The following is a 27120-nucleotide window of genomic DNA, read 5'->3' on the forward strand; positions in this document are numbered from 1 at the left end:
CATGTCCCCAGTTGCCTTTTCTACCCTAAAAGGCTGTGGCATAACATCCATGTTTGCTCCAGATCATTCCATCCTTCCAGAGACCAGGGAAGTTAAATGGCTGCTGTGAAGCTAGTGTAAGTAGGGATTATCAGAGAGTTACTAGTGGGTTCCTGTTGGAGGGAGAAAGGCAGTAAGTACGCGGGGTGTGGGAGGAGGCAGATTTAATAATTTTATTAAGATAATGTTGAAGTAAAAAGAAAACGGTACAGAGTTTAGGCATAGAAATTTCTGGTTATCAGGGAATAAGGTATAGATTATCAAGGGGTGCGAAGTTCAGTTTAGGAGCAGGTGACGTAAGGAATACATAATCTGCAATCTCCCCGATTGGGGGTAAAAGTTTAACGGATCAAAGTACAAACATTGAGATATGGGGGGATGTTGTCCATATAATGGCTATGTTCAGGTGTGGAGTATAATGAGCGGATACGATGATGAGGATAGATCTACCCTCTGTAGACTACATACAGACTCTGTAGTATGTACAGACTACATACAGACTCTGTACATGTAGACTCTGTAAATTACTGTAGTTTTAATTTCTGCCAAAGCTACATTTAACCCTTCACTCTCTTTAAATCACTTACTTATGCATTCAGTTCTTCAAGGTGGTGCATTTTGTCTGTAATGACTTAGCCACCAAATACAGTCCCCGCAACACAGCTGCCTTCCCCTGTGCTGTCTTTACCATGGGATTGCTCACAAAGACAGGAAAACATTTGTCTCCATGGTCACCCACGGATCTTTTACTCTTAAAATTTCAGTGGAATATGGCAGAGCTGTGTCATGCTCTATCCAGAAAAACATTTCCCATAAGTATCCAAAGTAATCCTCCATTAAAACTTCAGAAAAACAAAAGTGCAGGGGGGTGGGGTAGGGTGGAAAGCAACCAATTAACCCTGTGAAGCTATTTTAAAGTACAGGCTAACAGCAGCAAATTTAGCAAACTCAGGAGGAGAAGAAAAGGATATGGTTAGCTCGGAGCAAAGGGTTAGTGCTGCATCATTTGGGCCTGTGAGTTCTTGCCTACTCATGTTTCAGTGAGGGCATCCGGGTCTTCAACTTACTCCACAGTGCCAGAGTGCATTTAAACCCAAGGGAGGAGAAAAGAAACCACTCAGGAACCAGCAGCTCATAAAAGAAGCTCTGAAATGAGCAAAGAAGGGACAAGTCATTTAAATTGCTACCACCTGTGAAGAGACATATGATTAATCAGGCAAAAGGTGAATCTAGAGTCTAAACCCCACGCATGGTCTCGGTCAAATGGGGCATGGACAGAGGTACCCTCTTGCACTGAACTGTCTCGTCAAGCGCTGTTGTGGACAACTGGAGGGGAGAAACGGAAAGGCTGAAGAGGAGATGTACGCTGGTGGTGACGCTCCTCACAGCTGCTGGAGTGCTGTCTAGTGGGCTGTGTGTTGTCACTCAGTATCCTGCAAGGAGCCTTGGACATGTGAGCTGTGTGAGAATCCTGCTCAGAACACAGCCCAACTCCCCAGGCTGCTCAGGCAGCTGTACTGATCACAGCAAAAACCATGTTTCTCTAACTGGAGCCCAGACATTTTCTTCCTGTTCCCCAAACGTGACATCAGAGAGACTCAGGTTTCCCAGCAGCTGTGCTGCAAACAACAGGGACGGTAACATGACTGCAGCAAATGATCCTCACAAGCAGCAAGGGGCCTAGCTCTTCAGTTCAGAGACATGAACCCCAGAGGGTGGGGGACGGGGTCCTCACCACAGGGCCCTCTCATTTTCCACAGGGGTGCAGGGCCCAGCTCCTCAGTGCAGGCCCAGGCCAGCATTGACAACTCTTGTGATTTATCAAAAAGAAAAGGAGTACTTGTGGCACCTTAGAGACTAACAAATTTATTAGAGCATAAGCTTTCGTGAGCTACAGCTCACTTCATCGGATGACTAACACGGCTGCTACTCTGAAACCTGTGTGATTTATCATTAATCTTGCAATATTTCATCTCAAACAAAACAAAAGACTTTCAGGCTGTGGATAGAAGCCAGAAAACATGGTTCAAAGTGTGACCTAAAGTCTCAGAAACTAGAAGTCAGAAGGAAACAAAAGATTTTTTTCTAAGTATCAGAATTTTAAGCCGGTGTTGTGAATTTTTTGGTCCTGACTCATGATTTCTGAACTCCTGGGATTGGCAACATTACAGGGTTCAGAGTAGCAGCCGTGTTAGTCTGTATCTGCAAAAAAAAAAAAAACAAAAAAAAACAGGAGTACCTATGGCACCTTAGAGACTAACACATTTATTAGAGGATAAGCTTTCGTGGGCTACAGCCCACTTCATCAAATGCATTGAATGGAACATATAATAAGAAGGTATATATATATATATACACACATACAGAGAAGGTGGAATATGCCATACAAACTGTTTGTATGGCAAATTCCACCTTCTCTGTATGTATATATATATCTTCTTACTATATTGTATGGCAAATTCTACCTTCTCTGTATGTATATATATATCTTCTTACTATATTGTATGGCAAATTCTACCTTCTCTGTATGTGTGTATCTATATCTATATCTATATCTATCTTCTTACTATATGTTCCATTCAATGCATTTGATGAAGTGGGCTGTAGCCCACGAAAGCTTATGCTCTAATAAATGTGTTAGTCTCTAAGGTGCCACAAGTATTCCTGATTTTTTTTTACAGGGTTCAGGGAGCTGGGCCCCGGACCAGTTCTAGGGGTGGGCAAACAGGGCGGTTACCCTGGGCACCAGCTTCCAGTGGTGCGAGACCGCCTCGTCACTCTACATTTTCTTTTCCTCCTCAGGAGTGTATGGACCAACGTTTTCTGCCCTGGGTGGCAAAACGGTTAAGGCTGCATCTCTCTGGGACTTATCCACATGGCTCCACTAATTAGGTGGACCTGGACCCTGGAGAGGACATGGAAGGTGAGGTGATGGGGGAAAATACAGGGTATGTGGGGGGAAATAGGGGGTGGGTGGAGGTCAGTGGAGTCTGGACTAAATTTAGAGCATCCCAGACCCAGCTGGGCTGCGTGTGACAGCCAGGGAGAGATGCAATGCATTATTTATGCCTAGCTTTTGGTTTGGATGGCTTTTCAGAATTGCTTAACAGGTACAGAGGTTAATTAATCTAGTTCCTAAAATGAATGCTAGCTCCACCAGCTGCTTAAAATGTTTGGATTTAGCTTTGTCTGGGAAGATGTATTACAGCTTTAAAGTCTGATTTGCAGTATCACTCTTGTATTTTCTAACTTGTCATGTCCCAGCCCCAGCTCTGGGGCTGCAGTGGCCAGGAGAGATGCCTCTCCCCAAACAAATTCTAAAACAATGGAAATCACTTGGATTCCAGACAACTGATTTCCATTAAGTTTTAAAATTTGTTTGGGGAAAGGTACTGGAAACCATTAAGGCCAGATCTTTGCTATCTGATATAGTTCTGGCTCTTCAGAGTACTCCCATTGACTCGTAAGTAGCAAGCACTAGGGGGTTTGATGTTAGGTGCTTTGTAGGATGAAGATCTTATTTGCTGGCTCTTTGAAGCAGGGATCTATCTGCAACCTCCGAAGCCCTGTGTTAATGTGCTTTGTTTACTTAAGGAGCTTGTAAAAAGGTAATGACCCTACTCTAAGTTTTTGAGTTGATGACATACACAGTGTGAAACCAGGAGAACTTTGCCTGTTTCTACAGGGCTCTGTTGCACTTGCACAGTGTGGCTCCTCCTAAACGCTCATTTAAAATCCCCATAACCAACCACTTGATGTTTTACTTCCCTTCATATTTTCAGTGCTGTCACTTGTTTGTTTGTGGTTTTGTTTGCTCTCTGTGTTGCTTTATTACTTATTTTTACTGTTCTGTATGTGAAGTATTAAATTAAGAGTTGACATCCCATAGAAATTGTATAAGCCTGAGGGAATGCCTTTTACTCTCCTTTCCAGTATCAGAAAATATTGTATTAATATTTGCAATGAGAACATGACTATTTCTACTTGACTCATAGATTTGTTTAGCATCTTAAAGCTGAGCTCAGTGTGCAGATAACATGAATGCAAGAGGGATAGTTTTGTGAACGGCAAAAGTCCATAGCATGCTAATGTTTTGGGAGATGTTTTGTTTTTCGACGATAGCTTTCCCTGAAGATTTAGTGGTCTATGGTAGGAGTAGGTTATTCAGCTGGGCCTCTGGTCCATATTTTTTATGCTTTCACTTAATGGCCAAGACTTTGTTTTATTTATATAGCTGTTTTCAGTAGGCCACATTTTGGTATGTTTACTAGCTTAAGTTGTTATACAGGATGATAACATACATGTACTCCAAGGGCAGTGTTAATTTTCTTTTTATCTGATTTCATATTAAATAAACATCTTAAGCAGCTTGTTAATTATCCCTTGTTTTAATATTCTTTCTTCTTCCATACCTATGAACTGTTTAAAAATATATATTATATCTTGGTTTTTTGTTTGTACTGGTGGCGCACATCTGCACATTACCTCGATATTGGTGCTGCATATAACAAAATTCATTCCGCACATGGATGTAAAATATTAGAGGGAACATTGGTCTGGATCCTGGGAGAGGTGGGCCTTAGTTCCTCAGCACAGAGCCTGGAAGAGGAATCCTCGTTCTCACTATTCCCTTCTAGCTTTTACAGCTGAATTTTATTTGGCTTATTCATTCATTTTTAACATTTAGCGGCTGCTGTCAGAAGATTCACTCCCTGAGCTGCTGCCCCTCACCTGCTAAACTGACTTGTACAGAGTGGGAGAGGCAGCCAGACCAGACACTCCCCCTCGTTCTCCCATACCCCCATCTGTCAGACTGACCTGCATGGAGTGGGAAAGGCAGCCAGATGTCCTGCTACTGATGCCCACAGTGTTCAAGGCCTCACAAGCGAAGTCTTCTGCTGTCTTTATATAGCGGTTGGGTATGATGTTGTTGGTCATGTTTGTGGAAACAAAGAGAGGCAGGACACTCTAGAGGGGGCAGAGGGGAGAGAATTATTGCCTGTTCTCTTGCATTCCGGCACAATCTCTAGGCTCAGTCTGCCTACTAGTCAGACACCAGAGTTGATCCCTCACAAGGCTGGCAGTGAAGGCCCAATCACTGTCACTATGAAGTCATGAGAGTTTCCCACCTCAGTCTGACTGTTGCAGCCACAAAGGGACGATGCTAGTCACAGCTCAGCTTGGTCACTCCTGGTTGGAGGGGTAACTTTAGAGTCATGCAAGATGGCTATTTTCCCCCAATGGGTGAGCATGCTAACTCAGGGTCCAAGGAGGGAGAAAGGGATCAGGAATAGAGAGTGGGCTTCTGACACAGCACAGCAAATCCCCTCTGACCTGAAGAGGGGCAGAGAACAGGCTATAAGCTTTTGTCTGTATCCCTCATAGAAGGGCAGAGCACTAATGGCCAGATTTTCATAAGTGCCCTGCACCCAGCAACTCCCATACAGAGAATCCCCCTTCCCCTCCTCCTTCCTTCCCACCACAGAGAGTAATGGATAATCCCTTTCCCTCCCCTTACAGGGAGCTGTTGAATGCCAGCAGCTGGCAGTGAAAAGTGCTGCCTGCAGATGGAGCAGTGGAGCATGGCAAAGCACAGACAGGTGTCTGCATCCCCAGACACCTCCCGCAACTGCTGGCCCCAAACTCCAGAGCGCTCCTTGCCCTTGTGTCCACAGGGGAGAAGGTCTCATTTCTCAGTACCTGCACTAGGATGCCCTGGGAGTGGTACTCGGCCTCCAAGCCTCTCGAGAAGAAATCTACAAATCTCTGCAATGGAGAGAAAATGAAAATGAAGCCACAGGACTGCAATGGAGAACGAGAAGGGAAAGGGTAGCGTGGCGGGGGGAGGGGGACATGTCACAATGAACGCTCACAAGGGAGCTAAGAAACCTCAAAAGCAGATCCTGAAAGGATGGGTGGCTGGGACAAGGCCCGTTGCTCTGGCTCTCATGGGAAGCTGGTGTGAGATAGCACTGGGTGCTCCTAGTAGGGCAAGCACACGGCTGTAACAGGAGAGCTGCTTTGTAGCTAATGGAGACCAAGGGAGGTTGTTTTCCAACCCCACCCCCTATACCTAGACAGGATTTTCAGGTGCAAGGAAGGAGAAGAACACACTTGTTCTGTCTAAGCGATTGGCTGAACAAGAAGTAGGCCTGAGTGGACTTGCAGGCCATAACATTTTACATTTTTATTTTTGAGTGCAGTTTTTTGGTAGATAATTCTACATTTGTAAGTTCACCTTTCATGATAAAGCGATTGCACTACAGTACTTGTACAGTACTGAAAATATACCATTTCTTCTGTTTTTTTAAAGTGCAACACTTGTAATCAAAAATAAATATAAAGTAAGCACTGTACATTTTGTATTCTGTGTTGTAATTGAAATCAGTATATTTGAAAATGTAGAAAACATCCATAACTATTTAAATAAATGATATTCTATTACTGTTTGACAGTGCGATTAATCATGATTAATTTTTTTTAATAGCTTGACAGCTCTAGCAGCCAAACAATCAGGTTGACACTGATAGTTGCTGGTGCCAAGATGGGGAGCACAGTACTGGCGAGGATGGCGGAGGAGATTCTCTGACATCAGAGTCCTGGTGTAAGAAAAGCGATGGTGCCAGAAGGACGTACACAGGAGGACTACATAACTCTTGGTCGTTGGCAGCGTCAGTCAGTACTAGGGCTGGCAATGCTCCTACTAATACAGCCCAATATGCCGTTGGCCTTCTTGGCAAGGAGGGCACACTGCTGACTCGTATCCAGCTTCTCATCCACTGTAATCCCCAGGTCCTTTTCTGCAGAACTGCTGCTTAGCCAGTCGGCCCCCAGCCTGTAGCAGTGCCTGGGATTCTTCCTTCCTAAGTGCAGGACTCTGCACTTGTCCTTGTTGAACCTCATCAGATTTCTTTTGGCCCAATCCTCCAATTTGTCTAGGTCACTCTGGACCCTGTCCCTACCCTCAAACGTATCTACCTCTCCCCCAGCTTAGTGTCATCTGCGAACTTGCTGAGGGTGCTATTAATCCCATCATCCAGATCACTGATGATGTTGAACAAAACTGGCCCCAGGACAGACCCCTGGGACACTCCGCTTGATACCGGCTGCCAACTAGACATTGAGCCATTGATCACTACCCGTTGAGCCTGACAATCTAGCCAGCTTTCTATCCACCTTATAGTCCACCTAATTGCCCTGTTCCGTTCATTCCCCCTCAAGTACCTGACATTGGCCACTGTTGGAAGACAGGATATTGGTCTAGCTTGACCATTGGTCTGACTGAGTATGGCTGTTTTTATGAGAGGATCCAGCAGCCTGTCTGGCTGAAGGACGAGAACCCTGGAGCAAAGACAGGAGACGTAATTCCCCACAGAGGGCTTGCTGTTACTCTTGGGATCTCAGTATAGGGCAGGATGGTTTTTGGAGCGTGTTGGGGACAACTTCCTGATGAAAGTGCTGGAGGAACGCACTAGGGGCTGTGCTCCTCTTGACCTCCTGCTCACAAACAGGGAAGGGAAGAATTGGTAGGGGAAATAGAAGTGGGTGGCAACCGGGGCAGCAGTGACCATGAGATGGTAGAGTTCAGGATCTTGACAAAAGGCAGAAAGGAGAGCAGCAGAATACAGACCCTAGACTTCAGAAAAGTAGACTGACTCACTCAGGGAACTAATGGACAGGATCCCCTGGGAGGCTAATAAGGAGGGGGAAAAGGAGTCGAGGAGAGCTGGCTGTATTTTAAAGAATCCTTACTGAGGACACAGGAATAAACCATCCCGATGTGCAAAAAGAATAGCAAATATGGCAGGCGACCAACTTGGCTTAACAGAGAAATCTTCGGTGAGCTTAAACATGAAAAGGAAGCTTACAAGAAGTGGAAACTTGGACAGATGACTAGGGAGGAGTATAAAAATATTGCTCAAGCATGTCAGGGTATAATCAGGAAGGCCAAAGCACAACTGGAGTTGCAGCTAGCAAGGGATGTAAAGGGTAACAAGAAGGGTTTCTACAGGTATGTTAGCAATAAGAAGAAGGTCCGAGAAAGTGTGGGAATGGGGGAGACAACCTAGTGACAGATGATGTGGAAAAATCTGAAGTACTCAATGCTTTTTTTGCCTCAGTCTTCACAGACAAGGTCAGCTCCCAGACTGCTGCACTGGGCAGCACAGTATGGGGAGGAGGTGAGCAGCCCTCAGTGGGGAAAGGACAGGTTAAGGACTATTTAGAAAAGCTGGATGAGTCCATGGGTCCGGATGTAATGCATCCAAGGATGCTGAGGGAGTTGGCTGATGTGATTGCAGAGCCATTGGCCATTCTCTTTGAAAACACATGGCAATCGGGGGAGGTCCCGGACAATTGGAAAAAGGCAAATATAGTGACCATCTTTAAAAAAGGGAAGAAGGAGAATCCGGGGAACTACAGACTGGTCAGCCTCACCTCAGTCCCCAGAAAAATCATGGAGCTGGTCCTCAAGGAATCCACTTTAAAGCACCTGGAGGAGAGGAAGGTGAGCAGGAACAGTCAACGTGGATTCATCAAGGGCAAGTCATGCCTGACAAACCCGATTGCCTTCTATGATGAGATAACCAGCTCTGTGGATATGGGGAAAGTGGTCGTCATGATATACCTTGACTTTAGCAAAGCTTTTGATATGGTCTCCCATAGTATTCTTGCCAGCAAATTAAAAAAGTATGGATTAGATGAATGGACTATAAAGTAGATAGAAAACTGGCTAGATTGTCAGCTCAATGGGTAGTGATCAACAGCTCGATTTATAGTTAGCAGCTGGTATCAAGTGGAGTGCCCCAGTGATCGGTCCTGGGGCTGGTTTTGATCAACATCTTCATTAATGATCTGGATGATGGAATGGTTTGTATCCTCAGCAAGTTTGTGGATGACACTAAGCTGGGGGGAAAGATAGAGATGCTGGAAGGTAGGCATAGGGTCCAGAGTGACCTAGACAAATTGGAGGATTGGGCCAAATGAAATCTGATGAGGTTCAACAAGGACAAGTGCAGAGTCCTGCACTTAGGACAGAAGAATCCCATGCACTGCTAGAAGCTGGGGACTGACTGGCTAAGTGGCAGTTCTGCAGAAAAGGACCTGGGGATTACAGTGGATGAGAAGCTCGGTAAGAGTCAACATTGTGCCCTTGTTGCCAAGAAGGCTAACAGCATACTGGGCTGCATTAGTAGGAACATTGCCAGCAGATCAAGGGAAGTGATTTTTGCCCTCTATTCGGCACTGCTGAGGCCACATCTGGAATATTGTATCCAGTTTTGGGCCCCCACTACAGAAAGGATGTAGACAAATTGGAGAGAGTCCAGTGGAGGGCAGTGAAAATGATTAGGGGGCTGGGGCATATAATTTACAAGGAGAGGCTGAGGAAACTGGGCTTATTTAGTCTGCGGAAGAGAAGAATGAGGGGGGATTTGATAGCAGCCTTCAACTACCTGAAGGAGGGTTCCAAAGAGGATGGAGCTCGGCTGTTCGCTTTGGTGGCAGATGACAGAACAAGGAGTAATGGTCTCAAGTTGCAGTGGGGGAGGTCTAGGATGGATATTAGGATAAACTATTTCACTGGGAGGGTGGTAAAGCACTGGAATGGGTGACCTAGGGAGGTGGTGGAATGTCCATCCTGAGAGGTTTTTAAGGATGATTTAGTCGGTGCTGGTCCTGCTTTGAGCAGGTCTTTTCCAACCTAATCTTCTAAGTTTCTATGGGAGAGAAAAGAGTGCTAGGCACAGGATGTAACTTTCCTTACCTTCGTAGCACTGTACACTGTGGCCACTGGATGGGGATGACGACCCACTTCAGAGGACAAGTTAATGATGACCCCCTTCTTCCTGCCATGAAGAGAGAGAACTCCATGTGAGGATGGCCCCAGAGAGCACCCAGGAAAAAGGAGAGAGGTGTGCTCATTGCCCAGGCCCAGCCCATGCCCCCGGGGGGTGAGAGGGGAGAACCCATCACCCCATTACAAAGTGGGGGGCACAGGAGTCTATGCTGGAGTTTGCAGCCAGACTCCGCCTACCCTGTTTGGTGGGGAGAAGAGAGTTCCTTTTGAACCGAGGGAGAGGAGAACGTGGATGGGCTGACTAGGGCTTGAATGATCGTCTAGAGCTCAGGAGCAGGGGAAGAGGTAGAGCTTGTTGCCCAGGCCCTGCCCACCATCCAGGCTGAGGGGACGGGGAGGAGAAGGGAGAACCCATCACTTAGAGCAGGGGAGAGGGAGAGCTCATTGCCCAGGAAGATTCCTGATCAGTGTGGGATGGGGGCAGCTAAAGGCGGATGCCACCCCGAGGCACAAAGATGGCACTGCACTGCAGCCCCTGTCAAGTAGGCCCAGTACACATGGCTCCCCCGCTGTCGAGCCACAGTAATTTCCTGCTGCTTGTACCTGGTGAGCATCTGGGGCAGGACAATCCTGGTCATCTGCAATGAGAGGCGTCGGTGAGACATGAGACAGGACGTGCCGCACAGCCTGCCAGCAATGCCCTGTCCATGACAGGGGCCATCATCAGCTCCTGCCCTCCCTTAGCAGCCATGCCCTGCAATGGCAGAATCTGCCTCCCACCCCCCAGATTGTCCTCCCTTCACCAGCCACATGCAACAACCCTCATCCCGCCTGCCCTGCCCCCACCAGCTATGTCCCCCAGTAGCAAGGCCTGTCCTCCCCTCATCAGCCAGAGACCACAGAGGCAGAGACAGTCCTCACCCTGCCCTCCTCTCACCAGCCACACCCCCCTGACATGTCCAGCCTCATGCTCCCAAATCATCCCCCTTGCACCCTCTTTCCCTCAGTAATAGGTGCTGTTCCTATGTCCCCATCCCTCTCCCATTAGCGCTCCCACTGCCCATCCTCACACTCCTCTTTCCTTTCACCCACCAGCCCTTCACTACCCAACACTGGAACTGCTCTCTCCCCCCTTGTGAGGATAAACCCTTTGTCTGCAGCCAGACTGTAAGGCCTAAAGCCTAAGGCCTTTGTCTGCAGCCAGATTAAAAGAGCAGCCGATCAGCAGCCATTAGCTGAGAAGCAGGAATTCGCATCCTCACATTCCATCTAAATTATTACATTGTTTTAATGTAATATCAGCCTGTTTAGACGGAGACCCCGTCCTAATGGCCCCCACAATCACCAAATAAACAGTTTAAAATGGTTAAAGAAAACTTAGTTTGACAGTATCCTGTCTGGCGAGCAATCACTTATCAATAGTTGTGGTTGGGAAATCCTCATTTCTTTATTGTTTTGTCACTATGATCCCCACTTCCCTATTGTTTGTCTGTATGGTCTCTGTCTGGTTCTTTGATTGTTTCTGTCTGTTGCATAATTAATTTTGCTAGGTGTAAATGAATTAAGGTGGTGGGGTAGGATTGGTTAGAGAATTTTGTTACACTATGTTAGGATTGGTTAGTAAAATTTTAGTATAATGATTGGTTAAGGTATAGCTAAAAAGGACTCAAATTTCACTATATAAACTGGGGTCCGAAAGGAAGTTCTTGGGGAACCAATTCCAGGACACAGCCCCAAAGATCAGAGCTCCCAGACCGCAACACTACCAATGACATCATGCAGAAACTAGAGTCCCCCAGATGGACCTGATCCTGACTGGCCATCAAGAAAAGTTCATGTGTCTTATTGGGAGTGGTAAGCACTGTATGTGTAGCGTGTGCAGTCTGTTTTTGGTGATTGTTAATAAAGAGAGGATAAAGGATATTACTGTGTAAGGCTCTTTCACTGGTAAAAGGTCCTGCAAACCCACAGGGTTATGCCTGAGCCCTAGGAACTGGGTAAAGGTGGGTGCCCTTAGAGTGTGTGAGTAACAGAGAATTTTGTACGGGTAACACCCTGCGGTTTCCCAGGAGTTTATTGGTTCCTCATGTCATGCCCCATGTAAAAGAAACAGGAGAAAGCCACCGAAGCTGCCTAGGGATGCCAGCTCTATTTCACTTACCTTTGCCACTGAGAGCATGTTGCAATTCACAATATCCGATAGAGTCTGAAGAGAGAGGGAGTGAAAGGAAAAGACATAATGACCTCTTCTTTCCCATTGTCACTGACAGCACTGAGATTGCCACCCCTTGTGGACGGGTTAGCACATTCATCTCTGTCACTATACATGCTTGCGGTTATTGTGGTGGGTAGCACTCAGAGCCCCAGCCACTATACTGACACATCAAGACAGCCCCTGTCCCACAGAGCTCACCCTCTAAAGAAAGAGAGAGACAACAGCAGGTTTAACATAGCTTAGGCGGGAAAAGGGGAAGGGTGATCAGATCCGATAGTTACTTAGGCAGTTAGGTATTTGGCACTTGAAGACGCAGAAAAGCACCTAGGGGCATTTTCAAAAGCCATCTCCCACTGTTTTCAATGAGATTGAAGCCAGGCCCACAGACAAAATTGCTGCCACTCTATGGTCCAGGAAGCAAGACAAGGCACTGTCTAGGGATGGGGAGAATGAGGGAGAGCAGGGCACTGACGGGAGCAGGAGGCAGATTTAGTTGGTTGGGGCGCAGGAGGATGTGGAGGCAGGTGAAAGGCTGAAAGGGATACAGAGGACAGTGATGGGAGATGGATGGAATCAAATGGCAGTGGTGCAGTAGGGAGAGGATTCCCCGCCAAGCAGCCAGGGGAAGGCCAGTGCTGCCTATTCTCACAAACCAACTGAAAGTCACAGGATTTTGTGTCTGCAGGAGGAGCTGTTGTGATGATGCAAGAAGCTCCTCCGGTCCCATAAAAAAAAAACCACACACGAGGAGTACTTGTGGCACCTTAGAGACTAACAATGAAACCTGTCTCCAGTCCCATAGAGTTTTCAGGGCTGGGTAGAGCTGTGGGTGACAGCCTTAGTGGTGAACACACAGACCTGCCCTGTCACTTAGCCCTGCCTTCACATATGGTCCTAGAGCACAGAGAGGATCTGGGGTGGGTCTCTCTGTACAGAGTGGCAAAAGGACAGTCGCTAAGGGTGTGGAGTGGGACCAGCACGGACGGTGTGAGCCATGGTAAGGGTCCAAAGAGACTCACCTTGATACAGAAGTGAAGAGATAAAGAGATTTTATTGTCAAATAATATGAAAGCCACAAGGGGACTCTGTGGTGAAATTCAGTATTGCCTTTGAGACTTTGTTACACTGGGCTCCAAAGATGATGTGAAATAGAGGCTGAGCAGCATGCCCCAGGGAGACATGCCCTATGTTTACCTATCATCTTATTCTTCATATAGGAAAAGTCCAGTCACAATAACTCTGCCCATTCCCTGGGCACTCTCTTCCCCTGCTCTGAGATCCACCTGAGCCAGGCAAGTGGGAAGAGGGAGGTGTCAGGGAGTGGGTGACAGCTCCCCCAATTCCGTAGGCCAGTCTTTTAACTCAACTTGCTTAACATGTTTTCAAAGTCGACATTCCCTTGGCTGTACTAGACTTCTAGCATGTTTGTGAACAACACACTTCTACATCCTCGCTAGATTGCACTAAAAAAAATCTGTACACCGTGAACACTTAGCACAGACCCAGCTTTACTCCCTGGTTCCCAGGGAGACCAGATCATCGGCAGGACAGGAAACCAGCCTAGCAAGAATTTTTGAACAAGACTAACCTTTTCAATGTTGGGGATATCCAGGAAATGCACTGGCTCTTTTGTACAGGTCATGGCAACGTTGTTCACTGTTAAAAGAACAATGCATCAGGCCCAGCTGTTCTGAATTATGAGCATCATGTAGTAGAAACACTTGGCACTTCAGAAATAACACAAGTCTGTCGCTAGGACCCAAAGAACCAGGTTCAGACAGGCCCAAGCAGGGAGATTTGGATCTGGATCCAACTATTCCCAAAAATGGGGGGAATGTTTGGGATCTTTGCTATACAGTGTACATCTGTACTTGGAGCTGGGAGTATAATTCCCAGCTCAGGGAGACATACCAGCACTAGCTCTGATTGAGCTACCATGCTAAAAATAGGGCGTAGCCATGGTGGTAGAAGCTAGCCACCCTACAAAACCATACACCACACAAAACCATAGGTGTTAGGGTAGCTTGCCCCTCCCACCGCTCACACTACCACAGCTACACACTATCTTTAGCATAGGTATAGCTCCTCGAGCTGAGACTTACACCTCCAGCTTGAAGCACAGACATCCCCTCAGAGAGTAAAGGGCGTGATGAGAAACAGCCACCAGTGGTGTCCATTTGGATTTTAGTGCATGTGGTGTGAGAGACAGAAGATGCTGGAGACTGAAGGAAATGCAAGCAGGAGTGGATGAAGAAGACAGCCTACTGGAGCAAGCACGTGGCTCTAGACTAGTTAAGGGTGCCTGCCTAGATTGTAACTAGAAGACACTGTTAGGTGCACATGTTCAAGGCAGTCTCCAGTCCCAGAAGACACTACAAGAAAATTTGCTCATCTGTTAGGTTTACATCAGACCCATTAGCTCAATGGAAATCAAGTGTTTGACCAGGTTATTTTTGAGTCTGACCTGGGCACAGTCCACTGGGAACTGCACAGACATTGGAACGGAGAGCATGACATCTGCCATCTCCCTGGGAAAGCTCCAATCACAGGCCCACTGCTTCTGGCCAAGGTATGTTTCAGGCCAGGGCAGCTGCAAAGACAAACAGAACAAAATCCAAGAGCCAATTTACCCAGAATGCCAATCTCCAGGCCCTGCAGGGCGGTTTGGATTGAGTCATAGATCTCTGACCCCTGGGTGAAATCAGCTTCAATAACTCTGGTGCTTTGTCCATGCTGCTCTTCTGGAAAGCAAAGTCAGAGCAAGATTAGAACCCTGGGGAGGGGCTAGGGAGAAGGCAGGGCTGGGGAGCGGGTGGGCTCAGAGTGACAGAGCCCCCGGGCAGAGAGGAAACGGTGTGTGGGTGGGGGTGGGGGTGGGGATCTAGGCTAGCTGCAACAGGTCCCTGGGAGAAGGAAAGGGAGGGAGCCTGGGCTTGCAGCAATTGGGCTGGGGGCAGGGGTGTAAGGCCTAGTCTAGTGGTAATAGAACCCCTGGGAGTGGTAGGAGGGAAGGCACAACCCGGACCCCACCTTCCACCCCTTCACTCACCCAAGCTCTAATACTGTGCTTTGGTAACAATGCAGCCACAAGGTGACACCACATAAGATTCCCACCCTAACTGCCTAGGTGCCCAAACCCCCTGGCATCCACACAGGTCATCATAGAGACCCCACTCACAAGCAGAAGCCTGCCCAGCCTGTCTTACTCACCTATCTCAGCTGCCACCTGCTTCAGTTTCTGCAGAGAGCGGCTGATCAGCACCACATTGAGGCCTCTCTTGGCGAGCTGGAAAACAATTAAGGGGGGAACTCAGAAAAATCTGGGAAGCCCTAAATCTACTCAGTTTTCCCCACAGCTACTCCTGGGTCAGCTTCACCTTTGTGCCAAAGCTGATCTAAAGTAGCACTGGTTATTACCTCATGGGCATAGGCTCTTCCAATCCCAGATGTTGCTCCAGTCACCACTGCAAGAGGAGAGAGGTACGGGCTGTAAATGCCTCCTTAGGCCAGTAGCTGAGAACCGCTCCCCTGGGGAATTTGCATGCCTTGCACACACTCCCCAGCATGGTTTGGAGTAAGCTCCATGGAGCAGGGAGGGGGACACCTTATCTAGGGTCTGGATCAATGCTAAGCCCCTCAATCCCAGAGCAGGGAGGGAGAGTCCCTCTCTATAGGTTCTGGTGAGACAGCATCTGGGGTACTTCATTATCACCCCAAAATACTGAGAACCTGGGGGAGTTCCAATCCCTGGGACAATCCTTGCTGAGGTCATTGGCAACACCCCAATGGCCACGTCCACAGGCCTCATACTGCTCCATCAGCTCAATCTTCTCTATGGACTTTATGGTTGTCTACTCCTGTTCCTCTTCCTCCCTCTGCTGCTTTGGCACATCCTTTCCCCACCCCCTCTCTCCCTCAAGGCTCTGTTCTTTGGCCCTCTCCTCTGGTCTCCCTGCATTGTATCCCTAGGTGACCTCATCCCCTCCCACGTTTTCATGGACTTTCTCTACACCAAGAATTCCCATATGGACCTCACTGCTGTACCTCTCCTCCTCCCTCCTGTGTGGCATCTCCTCCTGGACCTTCCACCACCTCTTCAAATTGGGCCATCCAGTACTCCCTTTTAGGCTGCCAACTTGTTCTCCAGAATCACAACTTGCATTAAAAAAAAAAGCAGTAAGCCTCTAGCACTTTTGGATGCAAAGAAAGCCTTGAAAATGCAGTCCCAGCGTAAGCAATACAGCAATGCTGGCCTGAATCTGCAGAAAGCCTAACACAATAGCACTGAGAGTGGAACACTGCCTCATTCATCTCAAAAGGATGATAATTCAGATGCCCAACAAGGATAAATGTCAGCATTTACTGCTGTACTGCTCAACAGAGCACACAAGCAAGGGAAGGACAAACGTTCTAGAGCAACAACTGCTCTGTGATTCAAATGGCAACATAGGTTTCAGAGTAGCAGCCGTGTTAGTCTGTATTCGCAAAAAGAAAAGGAGTACTTGTGGCACCTTAGAGACTAACAAATTTATTTGAGCATAAGCTTTCGTGAGCTACAGCTCACTTCATCGGATGCATTTGGTGGAAAAAACAGAGGAGAGATTTATATACACACACAGAGAACATGAAAAAATGGGTTTATCATACACACTGTAAGGAGAGTGATCTCTTAAAATAAGCCATCACCAGCAGCGGGGGGGGGGAAAGGAGGAAAACCTTTCATGGTGACAAGCAAAGTAGGCTATTTCCAGCAGTTAACAAGAATATCTGAGGAACGGTGGGGTGGGGTGGGGTGGGGTGGAGAAATAACATGGGGAAATAGTTTTACTTTGTGTAATGATTCATCCATTCCCAGTCTCTATTCAAGCCTAAGTTAATTGTATCCAGTTTGCAAATTAGACTCCAATGAGAGACTGCTGAATTGGAATTGTTTTTGAAGCTTTTTTGTTGAAGGATAGCCACTCTTAGGTCTGTAATCGAGTGACCAGAGAGACTGAAGTGTTCTCCAACTGGTTTTTGAATGTTATAATTCTTGACGTCTGATTTGTGTCCATGATCCACTTCCTGGACACTACGGTGCTAATAAGCGATGGTCACATAAACACCACCCTATATCGGAAACCTACTGACCGCTATTCCTACCTACATGCCTCTAGCTTTCATCCAGATCATACCACACGATCCATTGTCTACAGCCAAGCTCTACGATATAACCGCATTTGCTCCAACCCCTCAGACAGAGACAAAGACCTAGAAGATCTCTATCATGCATTCCTACAACTACAATACCCACCTGCTGAAGTGAAGAAACAGATTGACAGAGCCAGAAGAGTACCCAGAAGTCACCTACTACAGGACAGGCCCAACAAAGAAAATAACAGAACGCCACTAGCCATCACCTTCAGCCCCCAATTAAAACCTCTCCAACGCATCATCAAGGATCTACAACCTATCCTGAAGGACGACCCATCACTCTCACAGATCTTGGGAGACAGGCCAGTCCTTGCTTACAGACAGCCCCCCAATCTGAAGCAAATACTCACCAGCAACCACTAACCCAGGAACCTATCCTTGCAACAAAGCCCGTTGCCAACTCTGTCCACATATCTCTTCAGGGGATACCATCATAGGGCCTAATCACATCAGCCACACTATCAGAGGCTCGTTCACCTGCGCATCTACCAATGTGATATGTGCCAGCAATGCCCCTCTGCCATGTACATTGGCCAAACTGGACAGTCTCTACGTAAAAGAATGGACACAAATCAGATGTCAAGAATTATAACCCTAACGACCTTTCAACCCTAACGACATAGAGCTGCAGTGACTTTTCACTTTGCTGCCACAAACCAGTGGTACTTCACACAGTCACCGCTACTGATTTGCCCCTGCCCCAGCTCTTCCACCCATCTGACCTGTGGAGCCCACCGGCCAGAAGGTAGGAGCAAAGCCCAGTGTGGGGGTAATAGACCCAAGCTCTACTGAACGACAGCCCAGTGGAACATTCAGACAGGGCCCAACTAGACAATCTGGAGCTCTAGCTCACCCTCATGTGAGCCCCCTACAGCCCTATAATCCCTGCACTACAGTCCCATACCTACTTGGGCAGGGAATGTCAGGCCTACCCACCTAATGTTGGTAGGGGGCAGACTGGGACCTCCCCCTTCCTGGCCCACTGCTTCCTGCCTTCTGGCAGGCTAGGTTACTTACATGAGGCAGGAATACTCAGCTCAGGTCCACCCCAGTAGAGCACTCCATGTGTGGGTCCCCCCAGTATCAGCCTTCCTTCCCCCAAATCCCACAGAGGGGACATCAGTGGTGGAGTCCCTCTCCCCCTTGGCAGGGAGCCTAGTGTGGTCTGGTGGAGACTCTCCCTGGTTCTACTGGTCTCTGTTCTCCACCCCACTCACCCACTGTGCACAGTGACCCAAGGTGCCAGGCCATGGAGAATGAGGCTCCACACCTCGGGTTCTGTGTCTAGAGCCCAGCATTCTGAGTACAGCAGACAGTGGGGAGCCCCTGTGCCCTGCTGAGCAGCATGTCTGGCAGCCTGAGGTGCTGGGATGTCAGTCCTAGCCCTCTGCCCCTAAGGAATGTTGCTTGGCAAGTTGGCTGCCAGTCCCACTCCCTTCTCAAGGGCTTCCAGGACTGAAGTGAATGAAAGACACGAACACGCCTCATTGGGCCAATGAGATAAAGAGCCTCCCAGGGTGCAGAGGGTCTGTGCCCCTTTCTGATGTGTAGAGACAATCAGAAAGGGATTCCACACAGGTAGACACTCTCCTGCTTGTTATTACACAGGAAATCCAGGTCTAGACTACATAGTTTCTCTGGAAAAAGAAAAGGAGGACTTGTGGCACCTTAGAGACTAACAAATTTATTTGAGCATAAGCTTTCGTGAGCTACAGCTCACTTCATCGGATGCATGCAGTTTCTCTGGGTAACAGAAGAACTATCGATTGGAAGCTCTTGGGGACCAGCTCTGTGTATAGTGCCTAGCACAATGGGGCTCCAGTCCCTGAACTGGTGCTACCACAATGCAGACAACAGAGGCAACATACTTCGGAGGCCTCATTAACTAAGAATGGAAGGGATGTCTTCAGGCTGCTTAAAATGCTTTATTTCCTGTTTAAGCTCATTTAACTTCAATGCCTGAGAAACACTTGGGAGAAAAATTCCTTCTGGTAAGAACCCAAGGGGTTCCCATACACAGCGGTGGGTGCAGTAGCCTTGCACTGGGACTCAAGGCAGAAAGTGGAGTAGGTGGTTGCAAGAACATATGGCAACACAAGCCTTCTGGAGCAGGGGTTCCTGTTTGAGGAGGCTACAGGCAGGGCCAAGTTCTACAGCAAGTCTGCAGTATCACCAGCCCGAGGCCCTCAAAAATCAGGAGTAAGGCCCCCCCCAAAATAAAACATTTTATAAAAAAAATGTTTGTGATTTGTCAGCCATGATGAATTTTGGGTTCTCTCTCACTTTGACTTCTGGTCTCTGGGCTTTAGGATATTTTTCCAAGCTTTTCTTTGTAACCACAAGGGCTAGAAACTATTTTTTTAATTTGAGGAGAGTGGAGATTCTCCTGTGATTACAGGATTCCAGGAGCTGAGACTCTGAGAAAAATACCCCACGTGACAAGTTTTGGCAACACTGAGGCCAGGGCTACACTAGAAACTTTTGCAGTAAAGAAATGTCGGCTAGGGCTGAGAATTTAGAGCGACTTTGTTATACCAGCAAAAGCCTTACGTTAGATGCAGTTATATCAACATAAATGTGCTTTTCTGCTATAGCTTATTTTGCTGAGGAAGCAAAAGCGCTCTTCCCCCCCCCCGCAGTTATCAGCTGCAGATGCGGCAGGAGGGTTTGGCAATACAGGTGTGGGGAAAACCCGAGACCCTGGCTCCCAGTCCCTTGCCTTAAGGTCTAGTAAAGGGCCTGGAACTCATTTTATAGCCCCCAGAAGGACAAAGAGCCACGTTAACTGGAGTGGGCAGCAGTCTAGTTTCTGACCTCAGCAAGATGGGAAATGTTTCCTCCAGACGTTTTCTACCCCATACCCTGGACACCGGCCTCTCTACAGAGCCGGTATCCCCCAGGCCCTTTGGCTGGCTCACGGAGCCCCCTGACCTTGGCCATCCCTCCTGCCCGCTGGGGCTTCCAGCTGGTTCGTGTGCCTGGGGGCATCGGTCCTGGGGTTCACAACAAGAGCTGATGGGGCACCCCGCTGCCTCACGCCTGAAGCCCTGCGAGCAGGAACCTGCCCCTGCCCGGCCAGCAGCAATCTGCACCTCCTCCAGCTCCAGAGCTGGGAAACTCAAGGCCAGACTACATGAGAAGCTACTAGCCCAGCGGGTGAAGACGGAGAGAGCTCGCCCCTGGGCATATTAAAACCACCTCCCGCCGACACAGCGCTGGCCACACGGGCGCTGGGGCCGGGGTAACGCAGCTCGCCCAGGGGGCGGCGTCTTCAAATTATGTCGCCCTAAATGCCAGTGTGTACAAGCCCCCTCGGTCGCACCCCTGCCCCAGGCAGCCCCCCGGGGGGGGGGGGGGAACCTCCCGCGCAGCCTCCCCCTCTCCGGAGCCGTCAGCCCCGCCGCCGGTCATCACTCGGGCCGGCCAGACCCTCCCCAGGGCCCGCGGGCCGAGCTCACCCGCCCAGGCTCCGAAGCGGGCGAGCTCCGCGCCCCGCCCGCGCGCCGCCAGCAGATGGGGCCGCGCCGCCCGGCTCAGCGCCCAGGCGACCCGCAGCAGCAGCCCGAGCCCGACCAGGGCGCCCAGCGCCGGCAGCCCCGCGACGCCGCCGTCCATCGTCCCGCGGCTGCTCCTGGAGCGAGCGAGCGAGCGAGCGCGCCCCGCCCGGCCGCCTCGGCCTCCCGGCTCCCGGGCTAAGCCGCCCCCGGGGCGGGGCCGCTCCCGGTCGCTGCGGCCGCCGCTGCAGCCGCGGGCTTCAAAGGGTTTCTCTGCTATCCGGGCGTTCCGCGGGGGGCGGCAAGTGCACCCAACAGAAGCGCCCTCCCTGATCCTGGGGACACGGAGGCCTCCCTCAGCCCCTTTGGGCAGGTCTGTGAGGGGAACTAAATCTCCCCCGCCCGCCGGCGGCGTAGGCTGGCTCCCTGAACTGGGGGCCCACGCACCTGCGGTTCAGAGCCAACTGGATGGGACGGCTTGGTGCTGGGAACCCGTGGAAAGAGATGGGCCCTCGTGTTTGAGTGGTTACCTGAGGCCCAGAAGAAAGGGCGGCCGGGTGTGCAAACTAAGGAAGGGGGGAGCTGGAGGTCGGCACTAGAGAAGTCGTCGCACAAGTGGTGAAACGGGCCAGCGTCGCTAGCCTGGACTCTTTGTCCGACCTGACGGGTTTAGACTCAGAGCAATTCTGTGGGAATAGGTTTCCTGAGCGTAAAACGTGGTCAGCGGAGCGAGCGTGTAAGGATCCGTGTGCACGGGCCTTGGGCTTGTGGACAGTGGGTCCGGCTATGAAAAGAGACCCCAGGGGACTGGTCCAAGCGTAGGTCCTGGGAAGGAGAATTAGTGGAGGCTCTGGAGCGGTGAGATTTGGGTAAACCCAAAGTGAGTGGGCTGGAAGGCAGCCAGTCCTGGTAGACCCCCACCAACGGAGCCCAAAGACCTGAGGTGCAACATTTGTAAGCAGACCAGGCATAGATTCATAGATACTAAGGTCAGAAGGGACCGTTATGATCATCTAGTCCAACCTCCTGCACAACGCAGGCCACAGAATCTCACCCACCCACTCCTGCGAAAAACCTCTTACCTATGTAGTTGGTGGTGTCAGATTTGTACTAAAGTGCTCTGTTGGTTGACAGGCCTGTTTGATGTATCTCAGAGGATGGCTCAAGTCCACTGCCTACATGTTGTGACACCCTCAATTTAGATATAAACAATGAGGCGTCTGGTGGCACCTTAAAGACCAACTGAGTGTACTACCCAAGGCTGAAGGACTTGGAGTTTGTCTGGGACTGAGGGGCTCACCCATCATCTGCCCAGCCTAGAAAGCAGCCTGTAGCTCACTCAAAGAGTGAACTGCGTGATTGAATTTTCAGAGGAAAATGATCACACAGTCAGCTCCTCTGGGGCACAGCATGCCCTAGCACAGTGGTTCCCAAACTTTAACAACCCACAGGCCCCTTTCACTAAAATGTGAAGTCTCGTGAACCCCTTCCTAAAAATGAATATTTCCAGGGATTTTCTCCCCCGTATCTCAGCATAAATTATAAAAGCAGTGATCTTGGAAATATAAAATGTTTTATGAGATGCTTATTACACACTATTTATTAATTATTATTTATCATGACAGTATTTTTATTACATTATGAAAACAGCCAAGATCTTCCAAGATCTCACTTTTGTAGCTTGTATCACTTTTCATTAAGCCTGTTATAAGATAAGGCTCCTATTAGAGGTGCCAGTAGAAAAAAAAGGTGCGGGGCGAAGCCCCTGCACTCCCCGGGACCTGGGGGGGGCATTGCTGGAAAACTGGGGAGGCCCGTGGGGCTGCCAGAAAAAAAGGGGGAGGGACCCCGGGGGGGGCATGCCGATGCAGGGGCGACACGTGCTGTACTGGCGCCTCTGGCTCCTATGTGTCATCAGGGAGTATCAGTTGTGAAACAGCAGGAAGGGATTTAAGAAGCCAACTCAAAGGGTTCCTCGCAATCCAGGCAAACAACGCACGTTACAGCAAAGTTCAAACTTGTTCTTCGTAATAATTTAAAAACAATACTAGCTGCCTATTTCATTTTAAAAACAGCAAAAAATATCCACCTCCTTTTCTGTTTCGTATAAGGAATCTTGAAGTTTAAATCTCAGTGTGATAGAGATGCTTGCTTTGATCTGCTTAGCTGTTGGAAGTCCCCAAGGCTCCGGACTGCTGGCCCTGTGCTGCCCTAGGGTCAGGTCTGTCCGCCATTAGGGAATTTTTCCCCGAGAACCCCCTGCAACCCCAGGCACTGATGTACGTGTTCCATTGTAATTTCATGGGCTCAGACTCATCTGATCTCCAGTGAGAGCTGTCTGGAGTGACTCACAACTCTGAGTGCCTACGTCAGGGCAGACTGTCAGAAAACAGAGCAGACACCTCGCTAGCCAGCCTTGCCATGGAGTCACAGACAGTTCCCTTAGATTCTCCAGTCTATCTTGCTACCCAGACAAACTGGACTTTGTGATAAAATGCCACTTAAACCAAAAATCACACTACATCAGGTTGCTCCAAGTCCCAAGAGACCAGTCACTTACCCCAGGTCAATTGGTACTCTAGATCTTATACCAAAGACAATGCTGGTAGCCAATACTAAAGTAAACTAACTAAAGGTTTATTAGCTAAGAAAAGGAAGTGAGTTATTGACAGATTAAAGCAGGTAAAATATATGTCCAGATGAGACACAGTTTGTAATTATGACAGGTTTCGAGTAGCAGCCGTGTTAGTCTGTATTTGCAAAAAGAAAAGGAGTACTTGTGGCACCTTAGAGACTAACAAATTTATTTGAGCATAAGCTTTCGTGAGCTACAGTTCATTTCATTGGATGCATTCAGTGGAAAATACAGTGGGGAGATGATTTATATACACAGAGATCATGAAACAATGGGTGTTATCATACACACTGTAAGGAGAGTGATCACTTAAGATGAGTTTGTGGCACCTTAGAGACTAACAAATTTATTAGAGCATAAGCTTTTGTGAGCTACATCCGATGCATCCGATGAAGTGAGCTGTAGCTCACGAAAGCTTATGCTCTAATAAATTTGTTAGTCTCTAAGGTGCCACAAGTACTCCTTTTCTTTTTGCGAATACAGACTAACACGGCTGCTACTCTGAAACCTGTCATTAAGATGAGCTATTACAAGCGGGGGGTGGGAGAGAAAATCTTTTGTAGTGATAATCAAGGTGGACAATTTCCAGCAGTTGACAAGAACGTCTGAGGAACAGTGGGGGGCGGGGAATAAACATGGGGAAATAGTTTTACTTTGTGTAATGAGCCATCCACTCCCAGTCTCTATTCAAGCCTAAGTTAATTGTATCCAGTTTGCAAATTAATTCCAATTCAGCAGTCTCTCGTCGGAGTCTTCAAAAACAGACTTGGAGATTATGAGTATCTCTCCCAAATTCCTAGTTTAAAACTCTTTTAATCAGTTCTGCCAACTTCCATCCCAGAAGAAGTCTATTTCCCTCCCTACTCAGGTGGAGTCTATCCCATGAGAACAGTTCTCTGTCCGTGAATGGCTGTCAGTGGTCGAACATCCCAAAGCCCTCCTTAAAGCACCACTGCCTGAGACATCTGTTGATTGTCATAATCTTGTCTGGCCTTCACTCTCCTCCTCTAGGGACAGATAGAATCCCACTGAAAATAACCTGAGCCTCCATTTATTTAATCATCTTCCCCAGCCTGGCACAGTCTCCCTTGGTGCATTCCAACAAAAATCGAGCAGTATCATTTGTTCCTAGATGAAGGACAATCAGTGGATTATTTCCTGCTCCCATTAGGATCTTCAGCCTTAGGTTTGCATCCCGTATATTAGCTCCCAGCAGACAGCATACCCTGGTGTTCTCCAGATCAGCTCTGACTGGTCTGTGTGCTCTTCTTGGTAGGGAGTCCTCTCCCCAGTCATGTAGTCCTGCCTCTTTCTGGTGTTGGTGTGATACTCTGATTATTCCTCTTGTTCTTTGTCCTTCTCTTTTGTTCTCCCTTCCTATCTTCTGTGAGTCATTCTCTATCCTCTTGGGGCTCTGAACTCTGGCAATCTTCATTGACTCTTCCCCTCTTCTTGTAGGACTAGCCCGTCTACTCTTCTTCCTTGCCCTCCCACCTTCTATTACTGTCTGCTGTGCCTTCTTCATTTTCTAACTCAGCAGCCCTATTTCTGAGCTCAGTTTCTCCTTCACTAGCCAGTCTTTTTTCCTCTGCCTGGTTCTCATGGTCACATGCTTCCACTGGTGACTTTCCTCGTCCAGCAGTCCACCCTCACAGTTTTCCAGTCTCACTTGCACCTGCGAGTTTTGAGTTTTCCCTTCAGCCTCCTCTTGCTTTCTCTCCATCCTCTGCTCAAATCTCCTTTGAAACTCAAGCATAGTTTCTACCTGCAAGTCAAGTTTGGAGATGCAGCCTGCAACTCCAAACTTTTCATCTTCTCTTCCATCAGCTCCACAAGGCAGCACTTCAGACAAACGAAACTCTTTTCAGGTACCCACACCAGGATAATGTACATCCCACAGCTTCTACATCCAGTCATCTTCATGGTCTCTTCCGTTCCTTGGGTCACTACCTCTGGAGCCTCTATATCTGACATAGACTTCCCACCTCAGCTCCTATCAAGGGGGAAAAGAAATCACACAAACCAAAACCAGAACACCCCACACACCCTCCCCCAAAGTCTCCTTACAATCTTCCACTCAATCTCCCCTGTTTTCAGCTCTGTTTGCTGGCTTCTCTGCTGTTGCTCCTCCCTAAGGTCTTGGCTGTTAGATGACACTAGCAGGGAGCAGCTTTGGAGTTTTCATGTACCTCTGGGCTTTCCTGTCACCTCAGCACCTTCAGGTTTGAAACTGGGTTGGGGTCTGGCCACTACCTCCTCCTGCTCATCTGCCAGGCAGTGAATTCACATTCTTCTATGTGTCAGCCATCTTGGCTGCAGCCTGGGGTGTCTTTCCCCAAATGCTGAAGGGGTCACTCCCTACCCCAACCAAAGGGTAATCAGTGGAGGTTTACTTGTGGCACCTTAGAGACTAACAAATTTATTAGAGCATAAGCTTTCGTGAGCTACAGCTCACTTCATCGGATGCATCTGAAACCAGTGGAGGTTTGTCCCCCTCCAAGGTTGGTCATATTTCTGGGGCTCTGGTGACCCAGAGTCTGGTGAGGCAGGATGCTCCTGCACATTGGCAGGACCCTTCTGACAAGGTGTCTGTTACCAGCAGCAGCTTTCTGGCTGCTTTACCCTTCACTGGGGCTTCTCTCACCCCTGGGCTGGACAAACATGTTTGGGAGTCCTGCTTTCCTTCCTGTGTTTCCCCACATTTGGCTGCAGGCTCAGCTCTGCCTCTGCTTTCCCACTGAGGGCAGGCCATGAGTTTGCACCCTTGGTCACAGCACCAGGTTTCAGGGATTTTACACCTGAGATGGTGTGACTCACATCCCTGGTGTGTGTGTGTGGGGGGGGGGGGAAGTGTCATAGAATATCAGGGTTGGAAGGGACCTCAGGACATCTAGTCCAACCCTCTGCTTAAAACGGGAGCAAGCCGCAAATGGCCCCCTCAAGGATTGAACTCACAACCCTGGGTTTAGCAGGCCAATGCTCAAACCACTGAACTATCCCTCCCTGGATAGTCATTCCTCTGCCCTGGTCAGATGCAGGTGCCTGGCTACAGACAGAAAGAAAGGTGTCTTGAGATCAACCATCTTTCCTTTGTGTTACAGGTGAGAGCGGGGCGGGGGGGCTGGGGGGGAGGGAAGAAAACCTTTTGTAGTGATAATCAAGGTGGGCCATTTTCAGCAGTTGACAAGAATGTCTGAGGAACAGTAAGGGGTGGGGGGTGGGGAAATAAACATGGGGAAATAGTTTTACTTTGTGTAATGACCCATCCACTCCCAGTCTCTATTCAAGCCTAAGTTAATTGTAAGCAGTTTGCAAATTAATTCCAATTCAGCAGTCTCTTATTGGAGTCTGTTTTTGAAGTTTTTTTCTTGAAGACTCTTAGATCTGTAATCGAGTGACCAGAGAGATTGAAGTGTTCTCCGACTGGTTTTTGAATGTTATAATTCTTGACGTCTGATTTGTGTCCATTTATTCTTTTACGTAGAGACTGTCCAGTTTGACCAATGTACATGGCAGAGGGGCATTGCTGGCACATGATGGCATATATCACATTGGTAGATGCGCAGGTGAACAAGCCTCTGATAGTGTGGCTGATGTGATTAGGCCCTATGATGGTGTCCCCTGAAGAGATATGTGGACACAGCTGGCAACGGGCTTTGTTGCAAGGATAGATTCCTGAGTTAGTGGTCCTGTTGTGTGGTGTGTGGTTGATGGTGAGTATTTGCTTCATGTTGGGGGGCTGTCTGTA

At 48.5% G+C, this 27120-nt stretch overlaps 1 protein-coding gene across 1 annotated transcript; it reads right to left on the reverse strand.

Moving 5' to 3' along the window:
- Positions 1–194: 194 nt before the first annotated feature.
- Positions 195–24668, reverse strand: LOC119847381 (very-long-chain 3-oxoacyl-CoA reductase-like). Its single transcript, XM_038382163.2, has 12 exons — positions 24598–24668; positions 20702–21168; positions 15468–15514; positions 15261–15336; positions 14681–14791; positions 13639–13706; positions 11997–12041; positions 10439–10473; positions 9803–9884; positions 5740–5805; positions 4858–5007; positions 195–1185 (listed from the first exon to the last, which is right to left on the reverse strand). The coding sequence occupies exons 1-12, from the start codon at positions 24666–24668 to the stop codon at positions 1066–1068; spliced, it is 1338 nt and encodes a 445-aa protein (XP_038238091.1). The 3' UTR covers positions 195–1065.
- Between the last annotated feature and the right edge of the window lie 2452 nt (positions 24669–27120).

The sequence above is a fragment of the Dermochelys coriacea genome, chromosome 23 (genome assembly GCF_009764565.3).
Source record: "Dermochelys coriacea isolate rDerCor1 chromosome 23, rDerCor1.pri.v4, whole genome shotgun sequence".
Lineage (NCBI taxonomy): Eukaryota > Metazoa > Chordata > Testudines > Dermochelyidae > Dermochelys > Dermochelys coriacea.

What these genes read in the sequence shown, in the direction of transcription:
- LOC119847381 (XM_038382163.2), bottom strand. Translation starts at nt 24,668, where the DNA reads ATGACTGGGGAGAGGACTCCCTACCAAGAAGAGCACACAGACCAGTCA. An exon ending in GAAGAGCCTATGCCCATGAG is followed by an intron (nt 15,337 to 15,467) that starts GTAATAACCAGT and finishes ATTGTTTTCCAG; the next exon opens with CTCGCCAAGAGAGGCCTCAA. An exon ending in CAGTGTACAGTGCTACGAAG is followed by an intron (nt 5,806 to 9,802) that starts GTAAGGAAAGTT and finishes TCTCCATTGCAG; the next exon opens with AGATTTGTAGATTTCTTCTC.